The 19,378-nt window shown below is 47.5% G+C and overlaps 2 protein-coding genes across 5 annotated transcripts in view; one reads left to right on the forward strand and one right to left on the reverse strand.

Annotated features, from left to right (window-relative positions):
* SYN1 (synapsin I) overlaps positions 1-2,367 on the forward strand; it is a 39,871-nt gene extending 37,504 nt beyond the window's left edge. Inside the window, exon 13 of one of the 2 annotated variants that reach the window (XM_036270392.1) lies at positions 1,267-2,367. In XM_036270392.1, coding sequence (XP_036126285.1) covers positions 1,267-1,402 — 136 coding nt within the window. In that variant the 3' untranslated portion in view covers positions 1,403-2,367. The remainder of the gene's footprint in view (positions 1-1,266) is intronic. The other variant, XM_036270393.1, reaches the window with a different exon arrangement.
* Positions 2,365-16,446, reverse strand: ARAF (A-Raf proto-oncogene, serine/threonine kinase). 3 transcript variants are annotated; one of them, XM_036270394.1, is made up of 17 exons: positions 16,409-16,446; positions 15,706-15,849; positions 14,257-14,411; positions 13,994-14,097; positions 13,126-13,228; positions 12,882-13,036; positions 12,671-12,769; positions 10,296-10,452; positions 10,169-10,196; positions 9,946-10,091; positions 9,651-9,853; positions 5,372-5,548; positions 5,225-5,271; positions 4,594-4,712; positions 4,232-4,363; positions 3,138-3,272; positions 2,365-2,933 (listed from the first exon to the last, which is right to left on the reverse strand). In XM_036270394.1, the coding sequence occupies exons 3-17, from the start codon at positions 14,350-14,352 to the stop codon at positions 2,799-2,801; spliced, it is 1,836 nt and encodes a 611-aa protein (XP_036126287.1). In that variant the 5' UTR covers positions 14,353-14,411; positions 15,706-15,849; positions 16,409-16,446; the 3' UTR covers positions 2,365-2,798. The 3 variants fall into 3 exon arrangements, with proteins under 3 accessions (XP_036126287.1, XP_036126289.1, XP_036126288.1); XM_036270396.1 differs by having other exon boundaries at positions 10,296-10,437; positions 16,409-16,423; XM_036270395.1 differs by lacking the exons at positions 15,706-15,849; positions 16,409-16,446 and adding an exon at positions 15,382-15,403.
* Between the last annotated feature and the right edge of the window lie 2,932 nt (positions 16,447-19,378).

A 19,378-nucleotide genomic window follows, 5' to 3' on the forward strand; every position in this document is an offset into this window, starting at 1 on the left:
CAAATACATGCTCCTGCACTAGGAGGGCAGCCCCAGTTCCTCAGACCTAGATCCTATCCAAGGGTCCTGAGAGCTCTCTCCAGGGTGGGCCAGACCCCTCCCTCAAACCATCACCCCTCTCAGTCCACAGAGGCTCTTGCCCTCCATCCCAGGTTTTTCCTCCATCTCAGAGATTTGGTGCCAGAATCATAGAGAAACCCCACTTTCAGTTCAGTCTTTCCAATATGCCCCGGGAAAGTCCTCTCTTCCAGCCCAGGGACCTTGCTGACCCTCCAGTATCTCCCCGCCCAACAAGTCCTCCTCCCATCTCAGAGCCTTCTAGGCCATACTAATCCTCCCTGACTCCTCCAAGCTCAACCAGACTCCTCCCAGACAATGCCCCAAACTGCTCCCTCCACCCAGTTCAAGATCCTGTCACTTCACACTCTTTCTAATCATCCTCATACTTTTCCTACAGTGGAGGCCAGCGATTTTCAACCTTTTTCATCTCACGGCACACAAACTAATTACTAAAATTCTACAGCACACCAAAATATATATTTTTTGCTGATCTGACCAAAAAAATAGGTATAACTTTTTATTCATTCACATCAGATGGCTGTTGTGTTGGCTATTGTCACTTTTTAAAATTTGACGAACTAAGGGAAAAGAGGTCAGTCTCCTGACTACGCAGTCAGGTACTGCATATTTTAAAATTTTGCAGCACACCGGTTGAAAATTGATGGTCTAGGGTCCTTTCTGTTCTATCCCCAAATCCTTCTGGTCAGTCCATCTCAGTCTCCTCCCAAGTCATCACACCATCCTCTCTGCCTCTTCTGGTCCATTCCAGACCTGCCCCTACCTCAACTCAAAAGTCCTTGCTGTCCCACCCAACTGCTCCCCCTTAGATTTGCCCCTCCCAGCCTATCCTTGGTCCAAGCCACCCTCCACCTCCCTTCTGGACTCCTTATCCTTAGACTGGAAACCTCCCCATCATCTTTTATCAGACTCCTCATAGTCTAGCCAAGATCTGAAGAGAAGATTCAATCCAAGACTCTTCCCATTAATCCCAGACTTCTTTACCTTGGATCTCAGTGCTCCCTGACTCCTGTCTGAAAATCCATCAGGGTCCAGGGGCTAGCTGATGGTGGGGGGAGGGTCACAGGCACCGCCCCAGGACCAGAGGGGCAGGGCTGGGGCCGGGCCTGGGGTAACATTGTGTTTCTCTCCCCCTCCTCCCTTCCTCTTTTCCCCTTCCTCCCACGCCTCCACCTTGTCTCTCTCTAGCAAATCCCAGTCTCTGACCAATGCCTTCAACCTTCCAGAGCCAGCCCCGCCCAGGCCCAGCCTTAGCCAGGACGAGGTGAAAGCTGAGACCATCCGCAGCCTGAGGAAGTCTTTCGCCAGCCTCTTCTCCGACTGACACCCCACTCTGAGAACCCCCCAAATCCCTGGGCAAACCCTCTGGGCCCTGAATCCATTTCTCACTTTTGGAATCTCCAACTTCCTTGAGAAGTCCTCTCCTGGTTCACCAAGATCCTTCTCCTCCTCAGAATGCTCAAGTCCCTAGGGAAACCTCACTCCTGGTCCTAAACCCATTTCTCATGTTTGCAATTCCCAAGTCCTTGGGAAGCCCACTCCTGGTCACCTCAAGACCTACTTTTCAGTTTTAGAACCTCCAAATTCCTGAAGACTTTCACTCCTGGTCCCCCAAAGTACAGTTTCCTTTCCAGAAGCTTCTGAACTCCAGGCAACCCATTCTGGCCCTAACACCACAGAGTCCCCTCCTGGAGCCCTGAAATTCCTTGAAACCCCTACTCCTGGTCCCAGATCTCTCAAGCACACTTAGTTCCCCATCAGAATTTTCCAAATCCTTAAGAAACCCATACCTTTGAGCCCTCTTTCACAGATCTCCCATTTCTGGAGATCCAATTCTTCAAATGCCACCATCCAGTCCTGCAAGGATTTCCCTTCACCTCCCCCTCAACTTTATTCAATACATTGGGAGCCCCTCCCACTGCTAGGATCCCTCAGTTCCCCAGGGACCCCTGCCCCATTTTCCTGCCTCTGACAGCTGTCTCTAAATATGCAAATTCCACCCATCCTCCCAGAATCCTTTGCACATGGAAGGCCAGTGGTATCCTCCCTTCCCCACCTTTGCCGTGATGTCTGTGTCTGTGACTGACGTGGCCTCCTCTCGTGCCGTGCTTGGCATATGTGGTCCTCGTTCATCGTGCCGCCTGTGGTGATGCGTGCAGTGGCGCTGTTTGTGTGGTCTGCACCTCCCCCCCAACCTCCACTCCTTGCCTGGACTCACCCCCACCCCTCAACGGCTCTGAACCCCATGAGAAGAGTCGAGAAGCAAAATAAACAAGCAAAGGCCCAGCAGAATTCTGTGCTTCTTGAAGAAAAAGGGGAATCCTTGAATGATGGGGGAGACACAGAAGGGACCCCCAAATCCATATGGGGTGCTGGGGACCCCAAAATCCAGTGGAAGGCACATCAGGCACAAATTCCAGAGAGGTTCTGAGTGGAATCCCTGCTACAAATCCCAGCCATTGGAGGTGGAGGAGCTCCCAAATGTAGATGTATCCCCAAAGGCAAGAGAAAACCAAACTATGGATGAAGCTGTGGTCTCAGTCTTTGGGAGTCTCCCAATTCCACAGAAACTGGAAAAGCACATGGGGACCCCCTCATCTCCCAGGGCAGAAATGGGGTCTCCTGAGTATCAGGGCAGAGATGGAACAATGATTGGTTGGTGGGCAGGGCTCCTTGGTGTAGAAGGCTGAGATTGGCTCCCTGGCGGCTGGGGGCCGGGCCTAAGGCACAGGGCGGGCTGCGCTGAGTAGGCAGGCGGGCAATTCATCAGCCTGGGTACGGTGCAAGGAGGGTTCAGAGGCACTCCGCTCAATCTTGGGGAGTGACCGCTGCAGCAGCTCAATCGTGGCCAGGATCTAGGGGCAGGGTCGCATGACGAGTGGTGTCCAGAGCCACATGGGCACCCCAATACCACCGGAACCCAGCTTTATAGGGAAGCATACACACACACCTTGTACACCTCTGAGCCTTGAACACACATAGTTCACATTCACACCTCGGAGTCTCCCTCCTTCTCAGAGTCCCCTCCCGGGGGTATCCAGCCTCCCTACCCAGCCCACCTGGGGGAAGAGGGGCCGCTCCTCTCGCTGGAACTTGAGGCAGTCAGACAGCAGGCGCCGCATGGCCTTGGGGCAGTTGCTGGAGATTTTGCTGAGGTCCGGGGACAGATAGCCACGGCCCACCATAAAGATAATCTGGGGGATGGGGGTAGAGGAATGGCTGATCTAGGAATCTGGGCTGGAAGGCTCAGGGCATTTCGGGTCTCAAGGAACTTGGGAAGTTCCTTTTGAAAACTGGGATATTCTGGGTATTGGGGCTCTGAGGATTGTGGGATCTCATGAATTTAAAGATTCTGGGTTTCTGAGGCCTTGGAAGGATTCTCTGCTTGCAGAACACAGGGATTTAAGTTTTGGGAAAGTCAAAGACTGTAGGTGTCTGGGTACACAGGTTTCTAGGGGGCTTAGGGACCCAAGAAGTACTAAATCTGGGGGAAATGTGAACTTCTGGGTCTGAAGGGAGCTAAAGGATTCTAGTCCTCAGTAGCTTGTATTTCTGTGGGGGTCTGGGGTCTGAGCGCTATGGGTCCCTGTGGCCTGTAGAACTTTTGGTACCCAGAGTCTAGAAGATCCTCGATTTCTGAGGGCCTGGGAGATTCCAGGTCTTGAACCTGGAGAAATGTGAGAGTCTGCGGCCGAGAGTATTGTGGGTGCCAGGGCTCCAAAGCCTGCCAAACACCGAAGGCCTGAATAACTGTGGGTATCTGTGAGTATTCCAGAAGCACAAAGGGATTCTGTTTCTGGGAGAAATGAAATTTTGGGCTTTGGGGACTTGCAGAATTTTGAGTACCCAGGCCAAAGGACTGGTAGTTGTCAAGGGGCCTAGAGGGCTTTTGGGTATTTGGGGGCCTAGGGAGATTCTGGGCATAGGGGATTCAGGAGACTCTGGACTTTGAGGACCCAGAGGATTGTGGCTGTGGGGGAAGAAGGGGATTCTGAGTATAGGAGACCTAGAGGATTCTGGGAGTTCTAAGCCCAGAAAATGTTGGGTTTCTGGAGGAAGTGTAGCATTCTTGGTCTGTGCAAAGGAGATCTGGGGTTTAGAGGCTGAGGTGATCCCTTAGCCTGGGAAATTTCAGGTAAGGCATGGGGCTCACCTGGTCACGGCTGCCAATGTGGCTATAAGGCAAGGAGCCGGTCATGAGCTCGTAAAGCACAACCCCATAGGCGTAGACATCCGACTGGAAGCTGTAGGGGTTCGGGTCCTGCATACGGATCACCTCAGCTGCCTTCCATAGGCCAGACCAGGCAAGAGAACCATGAAGGTCAGCAAATGGCTGGCCCATAGTCCTAGATCCCACTAGCCACACTGAGTACAACTCAGAGACACCCACATCAGGTGGCTCTGAGCAGTCCAAACAGGCATCCCATCCCCACTCGGCACCCCATGTCCCAGTCCTGCAGCCCATGTCCCTATATGTTCCTGGTCCAGACCCTGGCCCAACCTGGCCCAACTCACCATCCACAGCACAGAGCCTGAGGGCTGCTCCAAGGGCTGAGCCCCGCTCCACCGCGTTTTCACCGTGGCCAGGCCGAAGTCACCAATCTTCACTGTGAGCCCCTCATGTAGGAAGATGTCCACCGGGGTCAAGGGCCACTACAAGGACTCCCAATAGCCACACCTCTCACCCTGACCGGGAGGCTCTCAATACCTCCACACCAGCCATGCCTCTAACCCTGACCAGAAGTCCCCCAATGTCACACAAACCCACCACAACCTTGACTTGGGTGAGGAAGCTCCAATTAATGCCCCCTACACTTGGCCCCCTTGTGACTCCTGACCTGGAAGCCCCTCTAAGGTCACCCATGCCCACCATGTTCATGACTCTGATCAGGAACTCTCTGTAATGCCTTCCACAACTGCCACACCTTAAACTCTGACCAGAGTCCCCAAGAACAGCACCTGAACAAGCCACAACTCTGACTCCTGATCAAGAGACCCCATTAAATGCTCCTCACCAGTCACAGCTCTGCCATCTGGCAAGGGCCATGTGACATGTGCCCCTCCCTATTCATCCTCAAAAGCCCACCCACCAAAGACATCTAAGTCCTCACCCCACCCCAGCCCTTAGACAGGAACAGGTAGATACTGTTAGACTTGAGATCCCGGTGGATGATGTTCTTGGCATGGAGGTAGCTGTGGGGGTGGAAGCGGGTGGCAAATTGGCTGGGGGCTACCTCATCTCCCTCCCCCAGACCCCCCACCCCCTTCCTAGTCCCCAGGCCAGGAGGCTCACTCCATGCCCTGGGCAGTCTGCCGGGCCACGTCAATGAGCTGGACCATCTCAAAGCGTGTGTCGGCCACATGCAGGTGGTGGTAGAGGCTGGAGCCCTCGCACCACTGTGTGATGATGGCAAACCCTGGCCGGGTCATGAAGCCCATGAACAGCAAGATGTTGACATGACGTGTCTTCCTGCAGGCAGGGAGGAAAAACAGCAACTGTCACTCACTTTCCGGGCATTAGGAATGGCGTTGTTCACTGCTGTCTCCTGTCATCATTTCCACCCAGACTTTCAGGAAGCTCAGGGCCAGACTGTAGCCAGAATCATTGAATTTGTGAGATATCTTTGCTGGGCTGATTCAGAGCTGGGGCTTATGTTCTGAGTTTCTTTATCCCAGTCTCCCAACAAAAGCAGGAGGGACGGATTACTACCTCCAACCCTCTACCACCCAGTAGTGTATTAATCATCAACACTTGCCATACCTCTGACCCTGACCATTACCTGGCCTGTGACCATTTTACAGATGAGAAAGTGGAATGCCAACTTACCAATATCATGCTATGTCAGCGTAATATTGATAAATGACAGATAAAAATACCAGTGACACCCTGGCCGGTTTGGCTCAGCGGTTAGAGCATTGACCCGCGGACCAGAGAGTCCTGGGTTCAGTTCTGCTAAGGGCACGTACCTCGGTTGGGGTTTGTCACCAGTCCTGGTTGGGGTTGTGTGAGTGGCAACCACTCAATGTGTCTCTCTCACATCGATGTTTCTCTTTCTCTTCCTCCCTCTCTCCCTCCTGCTCTATCTGAAGATAAATGCAAAAATGTTCTCAGGGGAGGATTAAAAAAAATACCAGTGACATGATTATATCCTATTAATCACCACAAGAGTCTTAGAGGTAAAGAACTTGGGGTTTGGACTCAAGTTAGATCCTACGTTCCAATCCAGGCTTCCCCAAGGTACTCACTATGCAACCTGGGGAGGACACTTAACCCGTGTGTCATTTTCCTCAACTGTGATAATTATATTAGCTACCTTATGGAGATGTTGGGAGGTGTGAATAAATAACTGACTTGGCCGGTTTGGCTCAGTGGTTAGAGCATCAGCCTACGGACCAGAGAGTCCTGGGTTCGGTTTCCGCTAAGGGCACGTACCTCGGTTGCAGTTTGTCCCCGGACCCAGTTGGGGTTGTGAGGGTGGCAACCAGTTGGTGTGTCTCTCTCACGTCGATGTTTCTCTCTCTCTCTTCCTCCCTCTCTCCCTCCCGCTCTATCTAAAGATAAATGCAAAAATATCCCTGGGTGAGGATAAATAAAATAAAATAAATAACCTATAAGGCACATAGAACAGCACTGAACACAAGTAAGCCCTCTGAAAATTTCACTGTCCTTGTTATTGTTCCTCAGTACCTGGCTCTACCTCATGGAAACTCTGTCATGTATGAACAGATCAGCCCTAATTTAGAAGAAAACCACCATTCCTTAGAGAATTATTAACCATAGTTATGATAACACAAATGTAAATACAGTTGACCCTTGAACAACATGGACTTGAACTGCGAGGGTCCACTTATACACGGATATTTTTTTCTTTTTTTTTTTATTAAGAGGGAGGGAGGCAGGGAGGCAGGAAGGCAGGAAGGCAGGAAGGCAGGCAGGCAGGCAGGAAGGAAGGAAGGAAGGAAGGAAGGCATTTCTTTTTGTTCCACTCTTTTTTGTTTGTTTTATCCTCACCGGAGGACATTTTTGCATTTATCTTCAGATAGAGAGGGAGGGAGAGAGGGCAGAAGAGAGAGAGAGAGAAACATGGATGTGAGAGAGACACATCGAATGGTTGCTACCCACACGACCCCAACCGGGGCCGGGGCCGGGGCCAAACTGCCACCGAGGTACATGCCCTTAGCGAGAACCAAACCTGGGACTCTCCAGTCTGCGAGCCGACATTCTAACCACTGAGCCAAACTGGCCAGGGCTTCACGGACTTTTTAAAAACATTTTTTTAAATTTTTTATTTTAATTTTTAATTTTTTTTAACCTAGGGGAAGGAGAAAGGGGAAAGGCAGGGTGAGAGAGAGAGAGCTGGACTTTTTTAAAAAAAATAAATACCTGTTCGGTTTTCAATCTGAGGTTGGGAGTCCGCAGATTCCAAGGTCCGACTGTATGCACTGATCTACGCCATTTTATATAAAGGATTTGAACATCTGCAGATTTTGGAATCTATGGGGGGGGTCCTGGAACCAACCCCCAAGGGGACAACTAAGTTTTGGGGGAGTCAAAAGTTACACATGAATTTTTGCCTGTGCAGGAAGGTCAGCACCCTTTACCCTCATATTGTTCTAGGTCAACTGTAACATCAATGATGCTCTGCAATTTTGACATGTCAGAGCATATAACACAGCACATAAGCATTCTTCATAGCAGTCATATTATGGTTAAAATATTAATATAATGCAAATTAACAGCATGCTCAAATCACTGCTATTTCACAGAAAAAAAAGTTTTCTTATTATGGCATCTATTAAGAGGATAAGTGTAAGCCCTGGTCGGTTTGGCTCAGCTGTAGAGCATCGGCCCGCAGACCAATGAGTTGAGGGTGCAATTCTGGCCAAGGGCACGTACCTCGGTTGCAGTTTGTCCCCAGCCCTGGTTGGGATCGTGTGGGAGGCAACCAATCGATGTGTCCCTCTCATGTCCATTTTTTTCTCTCTCTCCCTTTCTCGTTCTCTCTCTCTCCCTCCCACTCTATCTAAAGATAAATAGAAAAAAAGATCCTCAGGTAAGGATTAAAAACAACAACAACAAAAAGAAGAGGATAAATGTTAAAATAGTACAAGGAGTTATAACATCAACTCTGTAACACAACTGTGCCCATCTGTCAGAGAGGAAAGCCCATGTTAGCAACCCTAGCAGTGGTAGTAACTAGAGTGACAAAAAGGGAACACCAAGGTTTCTCAGCACAAGTGAATTATGTAGTATTAATGATATATTAAGTAGAGTAACCACAACCAATAATTAAATTATGGTTATGATTATAGTTAACACCGTTGACCCTTGAGCAACACATGGGTTGGGGCGCTGATCCCCCACGTATAATTTTCAACTCCCCAAGACTTAACTATTAATAGCCTATTATTGACCAGAAGCCTTACCGATAACACCAACAATTGATTAACACATATTTTGTATGTTATATGTATTATATACTGTATTCTTACAATAAAGTAAGCTAGAAAAAAGAAAATGTTATTAAAATCATGAGCCCTGGCCGGTTTGGCTCAGAGGTTAGAGCGTCGGCCTGCGGTCCGAAGAGACCCAGGTTTGGTTCCCGCTAAGGGCATGTACTTCGGTTGCAGTTTGTCCCCGGCCCTGGTTGGTCGTGCCGGTGGCAGCCACTCAATGTGTCCCTTTCATGTCGATGTTTCTCTCTCTCTCTCTCTCCCTCCCACTCTATCTGTACAAAAAATGGAAAAATGTCCTCGGGTGAGGATAAAAAAAAAAAAAAAAGAAAGAAAATCATGAGAGCCCGGCCTGTGTGGTTCAGTGGTTGAATGTTGACCCATGCACCAAGAGGTCACCTGTTCGATTTCCGATCAGGGCACATGCCCAGGTTGTGGGCCCAATCACCAGCAGGGGGCATAAAGGAGACAGCCAACCAATGTTCTCTCCCATTGATGTTTCTATCTCTCTCTCCCTCTCCCTCTCTCTCTCTAAAATCAATAAAGAAAATATATTTTTAAAAAAGAAAAGAAAATCACGAGAAAGAGAAAATACATTTATAGTGTTATTGAAAAATATTCACATATAAGTGGAACCGTGTTGTTCAAGGGTCAACAGTAATACTGTTCTTTAAATAATGACATTATTATAATTAATGACAAGAATGCAACACAATAATACTAATGACACAGTACAAGCAGAGGAGAAAGAAGAATGCAAGACTTCCTGGCAATGCAATTAACTAGCATTATACTATTGATATAAGTGCACTCATTGACGTTAATGATGTCCTATGGCCATACCCATTTCACAGCAGGCAAACAATACCCACGTTTTGGAGCCAGAGCTGTTAAAATCGATATCAACCCAGACACAAACAATAACATCATTAGAGGTCCCCTAAACATACCTGTTTTTCAGAGGGGAAAGGGACATTCTTGATACAACTTAACATTTATGGTTGCAACGACACAAACACAGGTGATGTGCAGAAGCGCCCAAGCATGGCCTTTCCCTGGAGGTGCCAAGGTCATGCCCACTGCCCTCTCCCCGCTTCCACACAAATGTACAATCTCACCTGAGCACCTGCATCTCGTTCTTGAAGGCCTGGGCCTGCTCAGCTGTGGGTTGAGCCACCTTGAGCACCTTCACAGCCACATCGCCATGCCACCGCCCGCGAAACACGGTGCCAAACGAGCCCGTCCCGATCCTCTTCAGCAGCTGCACCTCACTGGGTGGCACCTCCCAGTAATAGCCCGAGTCCCGGTACCCCAGATTCTTCTGTGGGCCACATGGGCGGCATCTCAGGGGCCTGCCCACATCCCTTATCACTCAGCCTGTGGTGCCCCCCACAGGTTCCCCTTGGAGCTTACCACTTTCTTCTTGTCATCAGCCAAGGACTTCCTCTCCCGCTGTTCTGATGGGGACTTGGAGTGTGGGGACTTCCTCCCAGAGGACACACTTGCCGGGCTGGGGCTCCCCCGGGGGGCTCCATCACCACCACCTCTACTACCAGCAGCTGTGGTTGTGAAGAGGATGTGAGTAGAGGCAAGTGGGGTAGAGGGGGGGCTCAGGGCACAGGCAGCAGGGGCTCACCATCAGTGCTGAAACTCTGGGCAGAGAGCTAAAAGAAGAGGGACAAGAGTCAAAGATGCAGAGGCCAACAGGAATGGCTCTCCCCTCTGTCTGGTGGTCCCCCGTGACTGCCCCCCTTGACACCAACCTGGATGAGGCTGGAGTCCATGGGGGCTGTGGTGCTGACCATATGGACGTTGGGAGTAGACGTGGAGCGGATGCGCTGGAGCGGGGCATTGGCCGAGGCAGGAAAGGGGAAGTGCTCAGGGTCTCGGTGCTGAGTGCAAGAGCTGCCAGGGGAAAAGCTATGAAATCAATGTCGAATCAATTGGACAACCAATCGAGCCACCTCCACCCCACCCCATCGTAAACGTGTGCTTAGCTCACACAGAGTAAACATCCACTATTAGTACTATTATTCATTTATTCAAGAAACATTTACTGAATACCTGCTATATGCCAGAAACCATGCTAGGTAGCGAAAGTAAAACTGTGGGCAAAACAAATAAAAGATTTTGTCCTCATGGGGCTGATGTTTCAGTAGGGAGAAAATAAAGAAACAAAGAATACTTAATCTGACTGATGGTGACAGGTGCAATAAAAAAAATAAAGCAAAATAAGGAAACAGAAAGTGTCACTGGTGATGTCGGGAAGGGCTTCTATAAGGATGTGACATTTGAGGAAAGACCTAAAGGAGGGACAGTGAGCCACACAGATAGTGGGGGAAAGAGTAATATATAATACTTGATAACTATATGTACTATTCAACATATCATGTATTATATGATATATAACATCTGATCTATAGTTAAATGGCAATGTTTTAAAATATACATATTATAATGTTATATATGTTATATGTACATGTTATACATGTTATATATATTATATTAAAAAAATATTTCTTGCCTGGCTGGTGTGGCTCAGTGGTTGAGCATCGACCCATACACCAAGAGGTTGCCAGTTCAATACCCGGTCAGGGCACATGCCAAAGTTGTGGGCCCGATCCCCAGTAGGGGCATGCAGGAGGCAGCCAATCAATGTTCTCTCTTATCGATGTTTCTATCTTTCTCTCTCTCTTCCTCTCTCTCTAAAATCAATCAAGATTAAAAACAATTAAAAAAATGTCTTAATGTTCCCTTCCACTATACTGAAATGAAATTCATACATAATTCGTCCACATATACCCATAATTGAAAACAACAAAATGTCCTAACTTTACTAGTTTATATATTACATAAAAATATGATATTCTACATTATATAAAAATAGTATAAATCTAACATGATACATTAACATATATCATATAACCACAGACATTATAAGATATATAATAGACAAATAAAATGCATATTTTAGCCCGGTTTGGCTCAGCGGTTAGAACATCGGCCTGTGGTCCAGAGAGACCCAGGTTCGGTTCCCGCTAAGGGTACGTACCTTGGCTGCAGTTTGTCCCCGGCCCTGGGTCGTGCAGGTGGCAACCACTCGATGTGTCCCTTTCACGTCGATGTCTCTCTCTCTCTCCCTCCCTATCTGAACAAAATATGGAAAAATGTCCTCAGGTGAGGATTTAAAAAAATGCATATTTTATAAACTTTTGATATATTAGAGCAATAATGTATAATATAGAAATACTATAGTATTATAATACTTAACATAAAGGAGAAATGAAATGGAATTTATAATAAAATAATATGCATTTCAAAATGGAAAGAATAAAGTACTGGAAAACTAATAAAGTAGTTATATACACATGCACACTTATAATTAATAAGAACGTATACTCTGTACCAGATCTTCTTCTAAACACTGGACAGGTCTTAATTCATTTAATCCTCGCCAGAACTGTATATGGTAAAAAGTATCATTATCTCCTCTTTACAGATGAGACATCTGAGGCCTAGAAAAATTAGGTGACTTGTTCAAGGTCCCACAGCGCCATACCCTTACTCACACTTGTAGGTGCTTAACAAATGTTTGTTAAGTAAATGAATGAAGAATGGCTTGTTGTCCTCGACATGCTATCTCTCTCTCTCTCTCGCTCCCTCACCCCCACCTCTGGAGTACACAGGAACCTTTCCCCTCCTTCTTCTCTCAAGGCCCATACCTTTGCTCTCTCTCTCTCCTAAGCTCCAAGTTCTCTTGTTTCCTGAGCCCACACAGCCCAGCTGGCTCACTTTTTCCTACCTCTGTGACTTTCTTTTCTTGTATTTATTTATTTTCATCTTCACCAGAGAAATATGCTTGGGGTGGGGAGAAAAACATCAATCAGCTGCCTTCCGTACACACCCTGACCAGAGACCAAACACACAACCCAGATATGTGCCCTGACCAGGAATCAAACTGGCAATCTTTCAGTGCACAGGATGATGCTCCAACCAACTGAGCCACCCAGCCAGGCTCTGTGACTTTCTAAATGAATTTTTGCTTGTATTTGGGGGAAAAAAAAGAATGGCTTATAGTCTACAGGGGTCTGCAGACCTTTTTCTCTGGACAGAAACCCTTTGCCTTAGGCAACCCTACCTGGGACCCTGAGGGGTTAGCGGCTCATTCAGAGGACGGTTCAAGGAAGCCTCATGCTGTCTGGAGCCTCCGGACAAATCTTGGACACTGTGGTAGAACCTTGAGGGCATTAAGAGTTTAGAGCAAGGGGACAAGGGTCAGCTGTCTATAAGAGTCTTATGGCTGGGCATCTGCCCTCTCCATCCCCCCACCCACCCCAGGCCAGGCTCACTGTCGGCAGTTGGTACTCATGTCAACACAGACTGTGGGGACCTTAGAGGAACAATGCTGGTGGAACTTGTAGCCACAGGTTTGGCAGCGGAAGCCATGGAACAGAAACTTAAGGCAGAAGTCACAGAACGCCAGGCTGAAGAAGGTCTTCCGTACCTGGTGCCACAGAGCAGGGAAGGTTGAGGCCTGATCAAGGATCCTCCCCCCACACCCAAGGTCTCCCCCACTATTCGCCCTGCACTCACAAAATTGTGCATGGTCAGTGGAACATCTTCAAGGACCTCAACAATGAGCTCCTCACCATCCAGGGGGGCAATGGCTGTATCCCAGGCAGTGACTGTCTTTCGCCTGCAGGAGGCAAAGAAGGGAGTGAACTGGAAAGTGGACAGGGGCCCTGGGAAGGGAGGGAACCCCTAAAGTGTCTCCAAGTCTGGCATCCATGCAGTAATACCTGGCATGTTTCATTCTCATCACAGCAACCCTAGGAACTAGTTACTATCATTGCCCCACTTTACAGATGGGGAAGCTGAGGCTTAGAGGAATAAAGTGACTTACTTGCCTAAGGCCACAAAGGATTATGAGTGGCAAGACAGTGTGAAGAGTCAATGCTCTCAATCAAAAGGTGAGGAGCAAATGAGATGGGGAATAAACAACTAAGTCTCAGAAGTGCTAAGCAAGCCCCTGAAAAAAAATGGCTGATGAGACATTGAAACAACAAATAAAAAACAATGTGTGAATTGAATTAAAAATTAAGGAACCCCAGGACAAAGGAATAAATGGAAGGTCAGCAAGGCCCAACTCAACAGACAGAATATGGGAACGCAGAGGTAGGAGAGAGCTGACAAATTGATGAAATAGTGAAATAACAAAATAAATGAACAAAATAGATGGAGCAGGGTGAAGACGGGGATCAGAGAAAAGGGTATGTTGCTGACCTTACAGGCCAATGAACTAATGAAGTAATGAAACAAAAGCTGGTTGTACTCATGGATTCACTGAACTAAGGGAAGACTAATGGAGACTCCACAACAGAGTAAAGGAGTCAAATGACTCTGAGGAGGGGAACAGGAGACTGGGCACCCAGAGAGCAGGGGATGGGGGTGCCAAACTTACCCTTTGATGAGCCTGTAGACCACGCAGCAATCCTGATTGAGACCCCGCACCTTGAGAGCCTTGTCTAGAGAGTCATAGACACTCATGCCATCCCGAACAGTCACCTGTACAGATGGGGGAGGGGGCGTGTCAGAACCCAACAGGGGCCCCAGCTAACTCTCCCAACCCTTGACAAAATCATCCAGCCCTAGATACCCTTCTAATTCAAGATTTACAACTGGGTCCATATGCACCCCTGCCAGTTTTGCTCCTATAACACTCACCACTGTGCGTTGCTTGTTGGGCAGGTACACTTTGACAGTGCCCACTGCCCGGGACGGCTCGGCCCCGTTGGCAGGGGGGCCCCGTGGTGGCTCCATGGAGCCTAGGACTTTGTCAAGATGGGTTGAGGCGGGGCAGGGCAGGTGCCATGGGGCTCCTAGAAGACAGAGGAGGAATTCAGAGATCCAATAATAATAGTTTGGAATAACACAGTGGCAGGGGAACAAAAACAATTTCAATCTCCAGGCTCCATGTCACCCCTAGTAGCCTAATTTCCACACAGCAGTCCAAGGGAACTTGTTAACACCTTGAAGTTGATCCAGTTCCTCCTCTGCTAAGCTCTGCCAAGATCTCTGCACGGGGCTAGGTGGGAGTGGGGTAACACAATGAGAGACAGCACAGACTATCCTGGAGGGTGCAGGAGTACACAAGTTGGCCATGGGGAAGTCACCACACACTGCACTGGGGCATGCCACATACATAATGAACATGAACAGGCTGTCCTGCCTTTTTAATGGAGAAGGGGGTTACCAGATACTGTGCTGAAGGAATACTCAGACAAGGTGAAGGGGGAAAAAATGGATGATCATCAGATATTGCCCTTAGTTTGGGCGAAATGGGAACTGCGCCAGAGTATTCTTAAGGGCACTGTGGGCATCCCTAAGCCTGAGCTATAATGATGGTAGGCTCACAGATACTGTTAGGTGGCTAAAGGGAGTCACCAAACTGTGATGGGGAGTTCATAGAGATTCAGCAGACACTTTGCTGAAGGGAGATGTTAACAAAGGTCACTAGAGACTATAATGGGGAGAAGAGTGGATAATGGTGATCACCAGATGTTGTCAGGTGGAAAAGGAGGGTAACGGTGCATCACTAGTCATTCCTGAGGTAAGATGAATGGGGGTAAAGCAGGGAGGCTCCAAAATTACCCCTGTCAATTAATGAAAGGGGTCACAGGCATATTTCTGGTGATAATGGAAAAAAGCTAGAGAGAGTTAAGGAGAAGTAATGGGGGAATCCTCAAACATTCTCCTAGTGGGGCAGACACTGATCCGGAATAAGAAAGCGAGTAGTGAGCTGCGTCTCCACGCACTCCCCGTTGTTTGCAAGGAAGGGTCATCAGATACCTTAGGTTTAGAGGTGATCCCGGTACAACATACCACAGCCCAAGACCCATCCGGCCGGCCCCGCCCCTCCCAGTTCGGCGCAGGCGTGCTACCGCTCACAGCGGGCGAAACCATCCCCTGAAGCCTAGCCCCCATAGTCCTGTCTACCCTCACTACCCCCATTGTCGACGATGGTCGCGCCCCGGGTCAAACCACTCGTCAGGTTCCGGGCGGGAGGCACTGGGGCCCAAGCGCAGCCACCCTGTAGCTAAACTTTCGGTTCCGGCTCCCTGCCCAAGCCCGCCAGTCGCTCCAGAAATCTAACCCTGCCGGGTCCGCCCTCACCTGTCAGGCCGCAACGGCCGCCGCCGCCTCCATCTTGAGCCTGTCTTCTTGTTTCCTCGTTAAGCCCGCCTCCACTGACCCTCGAACTTTCGCCATTGGCGCCACAGGACTCAACCCTCTATTCTTATTGGATTAGGGTCACGTCTGTCAAGGCAGGACCGGCGGAATGTGGGTCGTGTTCCGGATTAGGAGAGGCTGGCTGAAACGTCAGGGTCTGGGGCAAATTCGCAAATCCTGATTTGCACAGGCGCAGTCTGGAGGAGACCTGCGTGCCAGGGGCTTTAACCCCAATCGTGCCATGGCAGAATAAAACAGGCCTATTTTTCGGTCACTTATGGCTGACTTTAGAAGTTCCAGAATCTGGGTGGGGAATCCTTAAGTGCTCTTTTAGCTCCGGTGACCAGGAGCCCTATGTAGCCATTTAGGATTTCCCTGGGCCTCAGTTTTACCATCTTTGAAACGGGTGGGAAACAGACCAAATGTAATAGCCAGACTGGGGGTCTGACCTTAGGAGAGGCAGCCTGCTGTTCTTACAGACTTCCGTAAGGAATAGAATTGATAAGGATTTTGCAAGTCTAGTCTTAGTTGGCCAGGTGAAGAGGTGAGGGGAGTGTGGACACGGAATGGGGCACAAACGCACAAACGCAGGGAAATGTGGGGAGGAATTGAAGGGTAGAGACGATATTTTAAAAGATGACTTTACCTGGTGTCAAAAGTGAACGAGAATTTTCACCCTCCCTTTTCTTAGAGCATTTCCTTAAAAAAAAAAAAAAAAACTTGAAATTTGTAAATTTCTTCTATCCCTTTGAGACGCATGTAAATCTTTTTATAAGCTAAATAGGCCTCCTGACAGTTTTACGACCCAAGAATGTTGTTCTTAAGGACCTTGGAATCATCTATTTGAAATGTAAACATCAACGAAGATAGCGCCCCTATCTAAGTCGCAGTAGGAATTTGATATAGGCGGCTGGCTCCAGGTTGTTAGCTGCTTGTCAAAGATAGGTATTTTATTTTTCCTTTGGATAAAGGCGGATGGCTACCCAATTGCCAGGTGAATTTGAGATGAATTATGTGTAGCAAATGGTGCTGTAAAGTTGTCTTACTTGAGGACAAGTTATTGTCTTTCTTGAGAACATATATGTAATGGGTTTTATCTCCCTGGCTGTATAAAAGGATGCGGTTTTTCTGTCTTCACAATCTCTTTAGCAAATTGCTTGTGATGTGCATTGCAGTCTGGTTTAACGTTTTTCAATAATAAAATGATTTCATTCTTTTCTACCTCTGTGGAGAGGATTCACCAGGTTGGCATAAGATTTTAATTATTTTCCCAACAGTATGAACTGCCTGTTGTGTTTGAAGTGACTACAGTCTCCTGTTTGGAACTGCAGCATCCCTCTGTGATGAGGTGGGAAGGATCAGAGAAATATCATTAGGTGAGGGGGACTCAACATGCTTCAGCTTATATTTATAAAGTGCTTTCTCTGCCTGTAAGGAGAGAGACAAAATTTCTGCGTACTAGGCTGTCATATAACTTCCATTTCCTATTGCCCCTTTTCTATTCGAATCTTCACCATCCAATGGCTAAAGTAAAAGGACAGACAATAAATAGGACATATTGATGAGAATGTGGAGCAACTGGAACTTTCATGGATTGCTACTGTAACTGTAGAATGTACAACAATGGGATCATAGAATATTACTGTTAACCTAAAATTAAAAGGCCAAAGTGAGAGGCAACAAGCATTTTTTTGAGATCCAAAGAATAGCTAATTAGAAAGCACTGATTCAGGCAGAAACCCAAATAATGTTCAGATTAGGAGGGAAGGGAAGGGGTATTTATGAGAAATGGAAGGGTAACAATTACATCAATAGAAAGGAGGCATTTTTATAAGTGCAGATAAGCTAACATAGTGATGCTAATTCTAAAGAATGTTTTAAATTTGCAGTCCATTAGTCATAATATCTGCTTTCTTGTTATCTTTGCAAACAGCTGTTTGGGATACACGGCTGCTTTAGGTCTAATCTAAAGGTTATTTTGCCCAGTTTACACATTCCAAAGGTTTGAGGAGTAAGACATGCAAAACAGTTCCTCAAGGATGGCAGTTCTGACTCCATTTTATATATATTTTTTTCTTTTTTACACTACTGAGCAACAAAAGGGAACAAACTACTTCATGTATCTATGAATCTTATAGACATATAGTCAAGAGAAAGGAGCCAAACACAAAAGAGAAATACTCTATTATTACATGTGTATGAAATTCCAAGCCAGGCAAAACTAATCTATGGTGAAGGAAATGAGACTAGTTGTTATCTTTCAGGAGACTAACTGAGAAAGGCATGAAGGAACTTTTGGAGGTGACTGGACAGTTCAGTATGTGTTTGTCAAAATTCATTGAACTCTATAGTGAAAGTGGGTACATTTTATTGTATGTAAAATATACCTCAATTTAAAAGCGAATGGCAAAAAGAATGGCTTGAAACATAATTCTAAATATTTTGATTTCTTACAAATTCTTATTGGTTAGAGATTTGGGTTGTTGTTTTTTTTTAAATATTCTCTTTTCCAAAATTGAATCCCTGGACCCCACCCTATCTCCCAGTGCAGGAGCCATGGCACCACATGGGGTCAGGAATAACTCCAGTTGAAGCTCAGGGAGGGACTCCAAATGCTCTCCAAAAGGAAGAATAAATTTGGGGTTAGCGTACTGCATTTTAAATTTCAATTCATTTAAATATTATTTAGTTTAAAAACTACGTTGAAGACAGATTTCTGACTCGGTTGAACAACGTTTACAAAAAGATGAGCAAAATCCGACGTGCTGTGTGGAGAGGAGGGATAGAGAGTGAAAGGGGGGAGGGGGGCACGGATCATTCAAGGGCAATGCTGTCTCTCTCAAGGACTCACTCCAAACCCATCCCAACAGGCATATCTTCTGCCAGGTACCTCTTCACAGATACCTGACAAACCATGAAGGTCCTTAAAGTGATTTGGGTTTTTATCATCATCGTCATCATCACATTAAAACCATCGGGCGCACCATGTATTAAAATCTGAATTGGCTGATTGTGATTTTCTGACATTCACCTAGAAATTATCCATCTAGAAATTTTTAAAGGTTTTGAAGTGGTCGTTGGCTTTTATTATTGTTGATTTTAAATTCTTAGAAAAGTGTCTGGAAAACATACAAAATCTAAAGTGTTCACCGACTGCGTTTGTAACCCTACCCATTTTACAGCTGAGCAAACTGAGGTTCGGGCTGCCCTAAGGACAGAGAGAGAGAGAGAGAGAGAGAGAGAGAGCTCCACCAATTCAAGTTTGCTAAAAAGTGTCGGAACAGGGTACAGGCCAGGGGCACCTCCTTAAGGAATCTTGGATCCATCCCAGCAATACTGTAAGCCTGAGCCACTCCCATTTCCCCAGTGCCACCACCCTCGCCCGCTCCTGCAGCTGCCTGGAGAACGCCACCTCTGAGAACCCATAACACAGCCTTCCACTCAGCTACCCATTTTGGCAGAGATGTCCACGCAGACCAAGATGAAACTGCGAATATCACTGGCCTGCCTCATCCGCCTCAACTACCAGCTCAGCTAGGCCACCGTTGCAGTCTGCAGGGAGTCACTCTGCGCTCCAGGCCTCCGACAGGCAGCGAGATCAACCAAACGCAATGCA

The sequence above is a fragment of the Molossus molossus genome, unplaced genomic scaffold (genome assembly GCF_014108415.1).
Source record: "Molossus molossus isolate mMolMol1 unplaced genomic scaffold, mMolMol1.p scaffold_m16_p_2, whole genome shotgun sequence".
Classification (NCBI taxonomy): Eukaryota; Metazoa; Chordata; class Mammalia; order Chiroptera; family Molossidae; genus Molossus; species Molossus molossus.